We start from the raw sequence: 13,754 nt of genomic DNA on the forward strand, positions 1-13,754 counted from the left end.
CCGGTGTCAATCAAATGCTCGGCAATTGCCGATTTGTCAGGGTGGCCGAGTTTACAAGCTCTGAAGTGTTCCGAAATTCTTTTGGAGATAGTCCGCTCTGTCTGGCCTACATAGACCTTGTCACATCCGGAACAGCTGAGTTTATACACTCCATCTGTTTCCAGAGGAAACTTAGTCTTTGCAGACCTCAGTAAGTCCTGTATCTTTGTTGTTGTTCCGAAGACAGTCTTGATATTTTCCTTTCTCAAAAGCTTGGCAATTTTGTCTGTCACATTGTGCACATAAGGCAGGAAGGCACAGCCTTTCGACTCTTGTTCAACTCTGTCTTCGTTTGGTGCAGATTTGGCTCTTATGATTTGCCTTGTCTGACTTGCTGGGTAGCCGTTACGCTCCAGTGCATCGGTCAGCTTCGTAAGTTCCGCTCCGATTTTATGTTCTTCGCATATTCTGGTCGCTCGGGTCACCAATGTATGGATAAGTCCTCTCTTCTGCGCTGGGTGGTGGTGCGAATCAGCGTGTAAGTACCGATTCGTATGGGTTGGTTTCCTATATACAGTATGCCCTAGGCTACCATCGTGTTTCCGCATCACCTCCACATCTAGAAAGGGCAGGATTTTATCTTCGTTTTCCAGTTCCATTGTGAATTTAATTTTGCTGTGGAGAGAATTAAGATGGTCCAGGAATTCGTTTAGTTTCTCCGTTTCATGAGGCCAAATGGCGAAGACATCGTCGACGTAGCGCCACCATACTTTAGGGACAGCCGAAGCTGTGTCGAGTGCCACTTCTTCAAACTTCTCCATAAAAAAGTTGGCTAGTACTGGCGATAACGGACTGCCCATCGCAACTCCCTCCAATTGCTCAAATAGTTCACCCTGAAATGCAAAGTATCCCGTTTTGAGGCAGTGTTCAAAAAGTTTGCAAATGTCTTCCTCATATATCTCCCTGAGCATTGTCATGGAGTCTTCTAGAGGCACATTTGTGAAAAGTGACACGACGTCAAAGCTGACCAGAATATCTCCTTCCTCAGTCTTAACTTTCTTGAGCTTACTTATCAGATCTGTTGAATCCTTAATCCACGATTCAGTTTTACCAGTTTGCATCTGCAGTAATCTTGAGAGGTGTTGGGAAAGTTTGTATGTAGGAGCGCCAATAGCGCTGAAAATCGGTCTCATTGGGATTTCCTTTTTATGTATTTTTGGGAGACCATACAGGGCAGGAGTTCTAGAGGCTTTTACAAAAAGCTTAGACCAATCCTCTTTCCTGATGCTAGAAGCTTTCACTAGTTCCCTTGTCTTTATGTCAATCTTGTTGGTGGGGTTGTTTTTAATCTTCTTATAGGTGCCTGAATCGCACAAGAGGTCTTTCATCTTCTTTGTGTAGTCTGCCGTATTAATCACGACAGTGGCATTTCCTTTATCGGCTGGCAGAACCAAGATTTCCTCATTGGCGCGTAATTCTTTTAGGGCCATAAACTCTCCTTTCGTGATATTGGGGCGGGGTATTTCAGCCCTTTTCAAAATATGGCAAGTCTCTTGCCGGATGTCCTCTGCTTGCACCTCTGACATTTTGTGTACTTTCATCATTGTATGTAGTGCAGTCTCTACACCACATACGATGGATTCCACAGGTATCTTTTTGGGGGCCACTGCAAAATTCATCCCCTTTGCCAGTACAGAAGTTGCGTCTGGGCTCAACGCAAGGGTCGAAATGTTGATGACAACTTTATTTTGATCGAGTTGTTTTCGATCACCTTTTTTGTCTCGGTTGAGCCTTTCAAACTTTTGTTTCTGTCTCGCATCTGTTGACTGCTTAGATCTTACTGCTTGTTGGTAAGTCATGTTGTCAACTTTTCTCCAGTCTTCTTCGGTAAGGGTTGCACTTAGGTGCAGATGTAGAGCGAAAAGGTCCCGAGATACTCCATCCAGCTCGCCTCGCACATTGTGGATCCTCTCCCTTAATAGTGCAGCCTCCGCTCTTTGGAATACTCTATCTGCTTTCCGGGATGTGATGTGTCTTTTTATTTGGATGTGTACTGGTACAATCGATTCTTCTTTACACCTCTTGAGAAAAGCAAGGCTGCCCAAAAAATGGTTTCTTTTCTTTCTCAGATTCTCCAATCGTCGTACCAGTGTGTGAACTTCCTCCCCATAGAGGTTCGTCAAATATGATTTAAGATTTTCACGGCCAAAAGTATTTTTGTTATTTGTTTTTGGGGTATTATGCCGTGTTGCGCTAACTCCTTCTTTAGCCAACGTTTCGGACAGCATTGCAGTGTCCATCATCAGGGCAGATGTCTTATTTGAGGTTGTGTTAAAATGTGAGCTTAAGTATGAGGTTGTGATACCGTGTTGCCAGCTCCAACCCTCTGAGCTAACATTAACGTATCATTTTTTTATATTTAAAGTGGTTTTCTTCGTTTAGCTCTGGTGTATCCGTCAATTACCGGATACCAAGAACTATTAAGCTTAGCTCCATCGTCTCTATTAATGTTTACGGGATTTTTATGAATTTCAATGGCCTCCGTAATCAGCCGTGCTCTATAAGTTTTTGGTCTCCCCAGGATTTCAGGAACAAATCCAAAGTAATGCCCGGTGTCAATCAAATGCTCGGCAATTGCCGATTTGTCAGGGTGGCCGAGTTTACAAGCTCTGAAGTGTTCCGAAATTCTTTTGGAGATAGTCCGCTCTGTCTGGCCTACATAGACCTTGTCACATCCGGAACAGCTGAGTTTATACACTCCATCTGTTTCCAGAGGAAACTTAGTCTTTGCAGACCTCAGTAAGTCCTGTATCTTTGTTGTTGTTCCGAAGACAGTCTTGATATTTTCCTTTCTCAAAAGCTTGGCAATTTTGTCTGTCACATTGTGCACATAAGGCAGGAAGGCACAGCCTTTCGACTCTTGTTCAACTCTGTCTTCGTTTGGTGCAGATTTGGCTCTTATGATTTGCCTTGTCTGACTTGCTGGGTAGCCGTTACGCTCCAGTGCATCGGTCAGCTTCGTAAGTTCCGCTCCGATTTTATGTTCTTCGCATATTCTGGTCGCTCGGGTCACCAATGTATGGATAAGTCCTCTCTTCTGCGCTGGGTGGTGGTGCGAATCAGCGTGTAAGTACCGATTCGTATGGGTTGGTTTCCTATATACAGTATGCCCTAGGCTACCATCGTGTTTCCGCATCACCTCCACATCTAGAAAGGGCAGGATTTTATCTTCGTTTTCCAGTTCCATTGTGAATTTAATTTTGCTGTGGAGAGAATTAAGATGGTCCAGGAATTCGTTTAGTTTCTCCGTTCCATGAGGCCAAATGGCGAAGACATCGTATTCCTATATACAGTATGCCCTAGGCTACCATCGTGTTTCCGCATCACCTCCACATCTAGAAAGGGCAGGATTTTATCTTCGTTTTCCAGTTCCATTGTGAATTTAATTTTGCTGTGGAGAGAATTAAGATGGTCCAGGAATTCGTTTAGTTTCTCCGTTCCATGAGGCCAAATGGCGAAGACATCGTCGACGTAGCGCCACCAAAAACTTATAGAGCACGGCTGATTACGGAGGCCATTGAAATTCATAAAAATCCCGTAAACATTAATAGAGACGATGGAGCTAAGCTTAATAGTTCTTGGTATCCGGTAATTGACGGATACACCAGAGCTAAACGAAGAAAACCACTTTAAATATAAAAAAATGATACGTTAATGTTAGCTCAGAGGGTTGGAGCTGGCAACACGGTATCACAACCTCATACTTAAGCTCACATTTTAACACAACCTCAAATAAGACATCTGCCCTGATGATGGACACTGCAATGCTGTCCGAAACGTTGGCTAAAGAAGGAGTTAGCGCAACACGGCATAATACCCCAAAAACAAATAACAAAAATACTTTTGGCCGTGAAAATCTTAAATCATACCTCGTTTCCAGTACAATTTTGTGAAAAATTTATTGATAATAATTTTGTAGAAAATAAAATTTCGTTAAAGAAATAGGTATATAATTTATATTTTTCATCTCAAATTTTTACTCTAATCCACCAAAACCAGGCAAAAATTGAAACAGAGGTTAGGTGTCTTACACTTGGCATTCCTTGATTTTATTTTTCTTTAACAATTATTGTTCTAAGAACATATACGTTGACAACAATCGTCATGCCTGTGTCAGACCTAGCTATAAATATAGTAGATAGACTATTTCAGCATATCGGTCGCCATACATTCCCAATGGGAAGACCACTAAAATAGGCCAAGCCACTACATTTGTGCTCGCAGCTTGGTCTGACATGCCTATCAACGTAATCACAACATACATTTAAGATTATTAATACAATGAAGATGATAAGGTACATAAATAAGATAAAAAATTGGTATTTCGTAAAATTAACATTTATTGACATTCTTTTCTTTATTAGTTGAGTTGTCAGCATAACAAAAAATAAAATTAATGGTAGATCAGTTTAGACAGAAGTACGAGCCCTTGACTATAGTTTCTTACTTCTGGCCCTGAATAGCTTCTTCATCTGTCTTATCACCCAAATTTGTGGCAACTGGGTCATCATATTCCTCGTCATTGTCATCAACGAAGGCTTCTACAGCATTCTCGCAGGAGTTGCCATTGCAATGAATGCAGAGTAGGGAACATTTCAAACCCGACTTTCTGCAGGTGCATTTTCCAGCGCAACCTTTTTTGCATTGACATGATATGAAGTTCAGCAAGGCCTGAGGTGCAGCTTCCTTCAACATTGTTACTGGAGTAAGTAACCCAACAATATCCTTTTTCCACTCCCATTCAGTCGGATCTTTATCGTGACCAAGCCAAGTCTGCACTTGCAAGTATGTTCTTGAAGCGTGTTGCTGGACTGCATCTTTGGTGGGTGGTAGCCTGGATAAATTGAATTTGTTCTTTTTTACTCCTTTGACAAAAATGATGTACCTTAAATTTTCCAAATTTGATTTCTCGTTGCCGCCATACAAAAAGTGCAAATAGGTGTTCGGCAGCCAAAGCGATTGTTTCTGTCTTTGCTTTTGGGTCTTGAAATACACGAACAAGTTCATTCACTGAGTGGTTCTTGAGAAGAATATTACAAAATTTGTGTTTGCCTTGACAGAACGGAGCTCCAGTTGTATCGCAACCACTTATAGCATGAAGGAATAAAATGTTTTCATCTATTTCAATGTGTTTAAAACATTTGTTCGAGTACAACGCGTTAGATGATTTACCTTTTCCAACTTTTTGGTAATATACCTTGGGAGGTGAGAGAGCTGTGAGGAGTACCAGCAGATAAATATCCTGACCAACGATTATGACTACATCATGTTGAGATGACAACGAATTTGCTGTGTTCACTATGAGAACGTCAGCATCCTCTTCAGCTTGTACTGTCGTTATGTGGGATCGTGCAAATGAGGTTCTGAGTAGGGAAATAAAACGAGACTTTTTCTTCTCATTTCCCAGAAACTTTTCCTGTGGCACTTGTGGGTGCATGCTTTCAAAAAAAAAACTTCAGCAGAAGTTGTAACTCTGGCACGCCGTGCTCTTTCCACCCCTTTAGTGCTTTTCTTTTCCATAGAATCTGGGTATCCATCAAATACCACTACTGCATTGGATCCATAATGATTTTGTACATACCTGACATATTGCTGGAAAATTACTGAAAAAGGTTGAGCACGACCCCATACAACTTTGTGCAGTAAATATCCTCCATCAATTACGTGCATGTGACAAGTGACTTTGCTATCCCCGATTGTGCCACTGCTAATAGATATAATCACGTTTGTTTTAGGAAATGGTTCATGGCAAGCAAACAAATAAATGAGAGTTTGAACGTCTCGATCATCCCTCTTAATTCTTGTAGGTATTATCTTGAATAGGAATTTCCGGATGAAGAATGGCAGACTGTTCAAGTCGAGTTGCCTCTTTGTAGGAACATGAAAATCCAAGGGCTGAAAGCGCATCAATGAGTTTTTTTTAACCAAATTTTTTGTACATACATGCACCTACACTAGTTAGGAGTGATGAAACGAAAGATCGTGGCCGTGAAATCAGGGCGTGCGATAAGGCAACACATTTCCTTTTCCATCCTTCTGCCTTTCCAGGTTTTTTTTGCCTATCACTCTCTCATAAAACTCTGATACTGTATGAGGAATCACCGAGTTCACATCTTGAAGAAAGTCATCTGATGGGCTGTAATTTTCCAATGTGTACACTTGTGATCGAATATCTTCTCTAATAATATCTGCAGCAGCTCTTACAATCCGACGACGTTCCTCCACGGGGTTGGAGCTCCTGTCTTGATACCAATGGTTAGTAATTATTTTGTAGCCAGTGCTTTTGAAGCACACTACTGGTGTATTTTTCCCCCGCTCAACAAAGAGGATTTCGTCACCGTAGTGGCTCTCAAGTCTCGCTCTGACAGTTTTTATACAAGGCCGAAAGACTCCTTTTATTTTACCCATTAACTGTTCTTGTGTAAACTGACATTCGTCTAAATTGTTGGAAAGAAAATTATAAATGTCTTCCATGGCTTCCATGGATTCCATGGCGTCTTCCAACGCTGCTGTAACACTGACGCTGTGTTACTCCGCTCCAGGCTCAAGACGTGACACGCGGCAACTGAAGGGAACCGGGGAGGAGTAGAAGGGTGGGGGGTAGCCCCCCCATACCGAAGTGCCCTCTAGTAAATTTATAGATGTATGTATTTAAAAATGCAAACAAAAATCTAATAACGTGATAATAAACCGTGATAGATTTTCTGTGCGTACCTACCTAGATTTGTTTATTCTTTATATCGGTAAAAAAAAACTATATAAACATAAAAACTGCACAGTTTTTTTTGAAATTTTATGTTCTACATAATTGGTATGAATAAAATTTTCATGTAATTCCACTGGAAACGAGGTATTTATAAAAAACCAAACCTAGTCGCGCAAAAAACTTGTTTTTTCAAAAATATACGGACCTTTACGACTTTCTACCTCGGTACCTATTAGAGATAGAAGAAATTTAGTTTACAAAAGTTGTAGGTTTTTTTATGTTCTATTATACTTGTAAATATACTTTAGCCGAAATATGCATTGGAAATGAGGTATTTGGGAAAAACTAGATTTTTGCCCGATTTCGGCCAGTTTTTTCAAAATGGCGGCGCGAGCACAGGTGCGCCAAGGTCGGAAATTCAGATTTTATATCAGGGGATCAGTTTATATAACATATAAAAAAATTGGGACTACCGGAATTACTTCGATCGCGACCCCCTTTTTGGCGCTAATTGCACTGGCCTATCAACTCAAATGGACTTATCACATAGAAAAAACTGTCAATAAACCGAGGCACCTAATTTACTTATTCAAACGCATGAGCAATATCATTAACATAAGAACCATGAGGCTTGTTTATGATGCATTGGTACTTTCATCCATTTACTACTGAATAATCGCCTGGGGAGGTACATACAATAATCCCACCGATCAATTGTTTCAGGAAACTGTCACTATGGAAATAAGGCGGATTTACTGTGTCCAATGTCTTAAATTTTTTTTTCCTTATAATTTCTGTAAAAACCCAAATTGTTCTAGCCAGAGACACGAAATATGCGCGTACACGGCGCCCCACTGCAAAACCAGGCTGGCCCAAAGACACATTAACTATATTGGCCCCAGAGGCGGATTTGCCCTTAGGCCTATGTAGGCCCGGGCCTAGGGCGGCCAGATATTAGGGGCGGCCAATCGTGACAAAAAAGTCACAGATGATAACAAGAAATTACTTCCTAAGTACCTAAATATTCTACGTACGAAATAGCGATATGCAAGAGCGTGTTCACACACAGCACACAGCGCGGCCCCACGCCCCGCAGCCGCCCTCGCTACACCTATCATGCTCCGTCGCTCGCCCGCTCGCGTATTTCCAATCGACAATTATACAGTAATTGAACTAGCGAATTTAGCAAGCATATTTTTTTACATTAATTCCACACAGGAGGCTTTGAGGAAAATATTTTCCCTCACGACCTGTGTCATCTTAGGTGATGCTGTGTGGAGGGTCTTTTTAAGAAGGGAAGGATAGGAAGTTCTGAAAAGGAAAATGTATGAGGGGTGGGTAGGAATCTGGGGATTAGTGTGTCCAGGAGTGACATACGTATGAATACATCCCTCCAACTGCGGTGCAAGGCGATGGGTCAAGATAGTCCGGCTGGAAAGGTCAAAAGGCCTCCCTCACCCAGTCTCTCTCGATCCGGCCCGCCACGCAGCAGGTGGGCAGACGTATCCGCCGCCAAGACCTGGACAAATCTCACCCCATGAACCATGAATGATAATGGCAGGAAAATTAAAACGGTTTTGACCCTAGGAACTTACTGAAAATTTTGGATACTCCTGGTCAATATGATGGGTACTGAGAAAGGGGCGGCTACATGGTCTGGGGCCTAGGGCGGCCAAGGCTGCAAATCCGCCTCTGATTGGCCCAAAATTGTTTAATTCCTTGCCGAATTTCATCAACATGTACCAAAACCTAAACTCATATAAAATAAATGTTAAAAGCTGGGTAAGAAAAAATCTGGAAGTGAGAATGAGAGTGAAGATGCCATTACCGTCTACATTAAAAAAAACTTTTAAAATTACTTTAACTTCAACTTGAACTGTTTTTATTAAATTCGCAGACTCCAGTAAAATCACATTCATCTATCTATAGGTAATATATTTTTCTCTTTATTTAACCGCCACTGTTATGTATACATAATTTATAATGCCCACGCACAGGCTTTGCTTTTGTGGGATTTTTTTTGTTACTGTCTTATATTTTGTGTAATTATATATGTACCTGTATGTATCAAAACATTTTGTGTAATTATATATGTACCTGAATGTATCAAAACATTTTGTGTAATTATATATGTAGGACCTGTATGTATCAAAACATTTTGTGTAATTATATATGTACCTGTATGTATCAATACATTTTGCCAATATAAAAAATAAACAAAAAAAACTGACATTGAAGTTAGAAGGTGAACATTCATAGTAAAAAAATGACTGGAATTTCTTATTCTCCTAATTACCACCAGGAAAATTTTGCTCGCGCAATGATTGACGACTTCGCAAATAGAAGAATAATAAGAACATAACGTTTTTTGCTTTCTATTGTGATCTAGTCATAGTAAATTATGAAAGAAGCCGGTCCAACGCGTCTCTTCAATGAGCCACTTTCATGTAGTTTTAATTGAATTAAAATAAATCGTTTACTTGGATTATTCTATGGATGGATTTAAAACAGTTTAATTGGAAAAAACCCTGTTTTCTTCGGAGGTGCATTTCATTTATAAAACTAATTTTATTTATACTGTTATTTATATAAGTGTTCATAAAGAACTCAACACCGGATGCCTTTTAATATAGCCAAACTTGACGGGCTTTTGACTAGTGCACGTTGTAATTTTGTAAGTGTAATAATTACATTAATTTCTGCAAACATCAAACATATTATAATCCTTGTAAAAAAATAATAGATTTCCCCACTCGAGTGTATGTGTATTTTACATGTATTTATACCATGTGACATAAAATTACTTTTACATTTATAAAGACCAACTTTAGTGTGATCTATTTACTAATAATTTCTCAAATTTTTCATCTTCTTATAATTCTCTAGCTTCTCCATCCTCTTCTTGCAACCCAAACTAGCTATACATAATTTTTCTTATTTCTCTATTTTAACTGTAAAATTCACCCGCAATAACACAGGGTCATCCCTAGCATGGAGGGTGAAATATCACAAAAAACCACATGTACTCTCTAAACCATGTATCAATAAAATAAATAAACTTACTTATTGATTCGAAAAAAATGCTTATATGCAGAAAAATAGGACACGGTATACGCAATTTTAATTAATAAAACAAACTTTTTTCAGTTGAATAATAATGAAAAGTAAGTATTTAAGTTCCCGAAAAAAATTATGTATTTTAACAATTATTTCGCTTGGCGGCCATTGTTATTGATATGAAAGTTTTAAGGTTAGTGTTGTTCTTCTCTTGTTTACATACAAAAAAACGCACATATGATCCTAAAATAGGTTCTTAGTTTTGGTTTAGAAAATAAATAATAAAAAAATTAGCTCAAAAACTATTTTAAATAGTATTATTTAAAAATTAAGCGTGAAGAAAAGACGTCAAACTATAATTTTTTAATGAAATATCTAAAATATATTATTTTCAATTTTCCGTTGCTGAAAAACATAGTTGTTTTTCATTGTAATCTAACTGATGCAAAGTGTTTTTAAAATAAAATGTGCTTTTTAACCGTGACCCACTTTTCCGTACATACATTTTTATTTGTTTTATGTGATAATGCAGAAAAGTCCCACTTGCTCCCGATCGTCTAGAGCCAGTGAGACTTTAGCATACCCAATTGGGGTATGTTGTGAGGCTGAAGGTAAAGGGGAGGGGAAGGAGATGAGAAGAGGAAGTTCAAGGTTAATTGTTAATGGAAACAAACACGAAATATTTACAAAAAATGTTTATTTATTTATTTATTAACGCTTTTTTTCGGGGCTTTTACATGAGAATATTATGAAATATACATTATTTATTGTACATAACTGAATTGCTTCATTAACAACAGCTTATATTTGTTTGAAGATAAATTAAAGATGTCCACTGAATTGGTATTATTGTTTCCCTCCATTAGTATTCTGGGCAAAGAGGAATACATATGGTAGTTAGTCCCAGAATTTCTGCACTGAAATAAATTCTGACTTGTAGTATTACGTTGTGGAATCCGGAAGCTTATCAATTCTAGCAATACCGGACTATCAACTAAATAATTTAGAATTTTTTATAGAAATACCAAGTCAGTGGAAATTCTTGTGTCTGACAATTTGAAGAGTGTTGTAGTTCGACATAATTGCTGGAATACCCATTTTAAAATTTATAAAACGTAAGAATTTGTTTTGTATTCTTTCAACAGCTTGTACATGTATATTACGAGGCGTATCCAGAAAGTAAGTGTACTGAATTTTTGTAGGTTACAAATCTTTTTATTGAAACAAAAAAATTACATGATTACCGTAGTACATATGTAAGCTATTTTTAGACATAGTCGCCATTCCTCTCAATGCAGGTTGTGAAGCGGGGTATCAATTTTTGATGCCTTCCTCGAAGAAGTTTCCCGCCAACCCCTTCGTCCACTTCTCCACCTCCTCTTTTACCTCCTCGTCGGTTGAAAACCTTTTTCCACCCATGTACAGCTTCAGGGAGGTAAAGAGATAATAATCTGAAGGTGCTAGGTTAAGGGAATGCGCGGGGTGGTTCAGGATATCCCATTTAAACGAAGCAAGCAGTTCCTTCGTGGCGTTGGCCGTGTGTGGTCTGGCATTGTCGTGCAGCAGGCTGACTCCCTTTGTCAGCATGCCTCTCCTCTTGTTATGAATCGCCTTCCGCAATTTTTTTAGGGTCTCACAGTATCTTGCAGAGTTGATGGTCTCCACTTGAGGCAGATATTCAATCAAAATTATGCCTTGACAGTCCCAAAACACGGATGCCACCAAGAAAATGGCTGAAATTGTGGTTTTGAACTTTTTGGTGGAGGGTGAAGAGGTGAGAACACTTGTACCCACTTGTACAATTCATAGCTTTATCACCATATGCAGTTTTAACCTCATTATAAACCTCAAACGGAGGTTTTTCCTTCCAAACGAGATAACGGATGACGCCGCGTATTTCGCATTTGGCGGGAGATTGGATTGACATTTTTCACGAAACGTGTTGTCGCGTTGACACTTCTCAACGTACTGACCTTGAACAGGTCTCGTTGCGGAGGAGAAGAGTCAGGCTACACTTAAGTGTAGCCAACATATCGAAAATAAAATTAATTCGGTCGTGAGAGCCTCAGTACACTTACTTTCTGGATATGCCTCGTATAATGTGGGTTCCAGACCCCTAAATACCTGAAAAAACCCTTGACTCTGTGCAAAAACGGGCGGTCCGTTTGATAGATTCCCCAATCTTAACAAACGGACTGCAATCTTTAGAGCACAGGCGTCAGGTAGGTATGCTGTCCTTGTTCTATCGGTATTACAATGGAAGATGCTCTGAGGAACTAGCGTCATTGATCCCTTCGGCACCGGTCCGTAGTCGGGATACACGCCAAACGCGCGCCCAACATTTGTACACGGTTGACATTTGTCACATGAGAACGGGTCGCTTCTACGATTCGTTCTTAAGTTCAACAGCTCGGCTGTGGAACGAACTGCCGGCCTCTGTGTTCACTCCTTCCTCTCCACACAACATCCCCAAAGATGACATAGTCCCTGAGAGAAATTATTTTCTTCAGGGCCTCCTGTGTGGAGTTAATATAAAAAAAAGACAAGAGAATTGTTCTCAAGTTGACTTTTTTTTATTTCGAATTGGAAATACTATACTGACCAATTAATAAGTAAATCAGCATGTAAGATGCCCATTTCATACCACATATCACATAATTGTGTCCAATAATTCGCAAAGTTATATATACACAAGTAAATGTTTATCGCTAACAAACTTTCTTATTTCTTTAAATGTTATTAATTCGACTTATAATTTCTACTGGAATTTGTAGAGTTGTATAACCGACGTGTTTTTAATGCCTGTAGGCAATCACATGTTTCGCGACTCGTGTTACTAGATCTCAAAATTATAAACATGACATCACATCATTGTTAATTTTATGTATATTTTGGTTAATGGCCCACCGCGCTTGAGATCAATGATGAGAACCCCATAATGAGGGCGTATTCTGAAAACATTATTATTATTTTTAAATTGATTTCTTAGACTGTAAATATAGAAAATGTTGGACTAGGTACCTACTGCTAATCTCTAAATAGTATAAAACAATATCGTAAACCGCGTCTGTCTGTTTGTGCACTTAGTTCATCTAAACTACGCAAAGGATTTTGATAAGTTTTTCCCTATCATTAAAAGAATTTATTCCGGAAGGTTTTTTTTACATAAAACATGAATATAATATTTTTAGAAAATAGAGAAAAGTTGATGTTTTGTAATAAAGGCGTAAAAAGGATATTTTTGGGAGCTTACATTGCTAACGCTGGTTAAACTTATGACGTATTTTCAATGTTAAGCTCATGTTTACAAGACAACGTTTTTTTATGCATAGCACAAAGGATAACAAATTATTTTTAAACAGCAATTATTCGCCGGAAATACCCATACAAATTGAAAATATCTCCCGAGAAAAAATAAATGTTGCCGACGGGAATTGAACCCACCACCCTTTTATTTGACGGTCAGGTGCTCTAGACCACTAAGCTATGTCGGCTTATTCCCAACCTGCCAAATAATCCAATATGTACTAGTATTTCTTTCAACAATTAATGCTTGTTGCATTTCTTCACCTTCACATCAACATAATGTGCTACGGAATTATATATATCTTAAAAATAGAATTCACAACTTATAAACTTTACTACAAACCATTCTTTACCCCGAACAACGCTGGGTACACGTCAGCCGGTGGCGTATACACTTCTGAACGCTGTCCACAATGTGAAATCAATCCATAGAATAAGACAAAAAGTGTCTTCCACTTAAATGTGCCACTTACTTAGTATCTTTTAGTTCTATTCTATATAGAACGCGGTCTGTCTCTCTTACACTTGCATGAAATTGTGAATCGCTATCCCATTTTAATTTCTTAATGCGATGCCATGCGTCGTGTGACATTTTGAATCAAGCCGCTAACAATAACACCCCTTATGTACATGGCGATAAGGTTTA

The 13,754-nt window shown here is 39.0% G+C and overlaps 1 protein-coding gene across 1 annotated transcript in view; it reads left to right on the plus strand.

The window, feature by feature from the left end:
• The first annotated feature begins 6,502 nt into the window (after nucleotides 1-6,502).
• The window catches only part of LOC149414830 (uncharacterized), a 39,740-nt gene continuing 32,488 nt past the window's right edge, over nucleotides 6,503-13,754 (plus strand). Inside the window, exon 1 of the mRNA XM_089643399.1 lies at nucleotides 6,503-6,590. Within this exon, the coding sequence (XP_089499525.1) occupies nucleotides 6,503-6,590 (88 nt within the window). The remainder of the gene's footprint in view (nucleotides 6,591-13,754) is intronic.

This window comes from Hesperophylax consimilis, chromosome 19, assembly GCF_061612785.1.
Source record: "Hesperophylax consimilis isolate HC1 chromosome 19, BYU_Hcon_1.0, whole genome shotgun sequence".
Classification (NCBI taxonomy): Eukaryota; Metazoa; Arthropoda; class Insecta; order Trichoptera; family Limnephilidae; genus Hesperophylax; species Hesperophylax consimilis.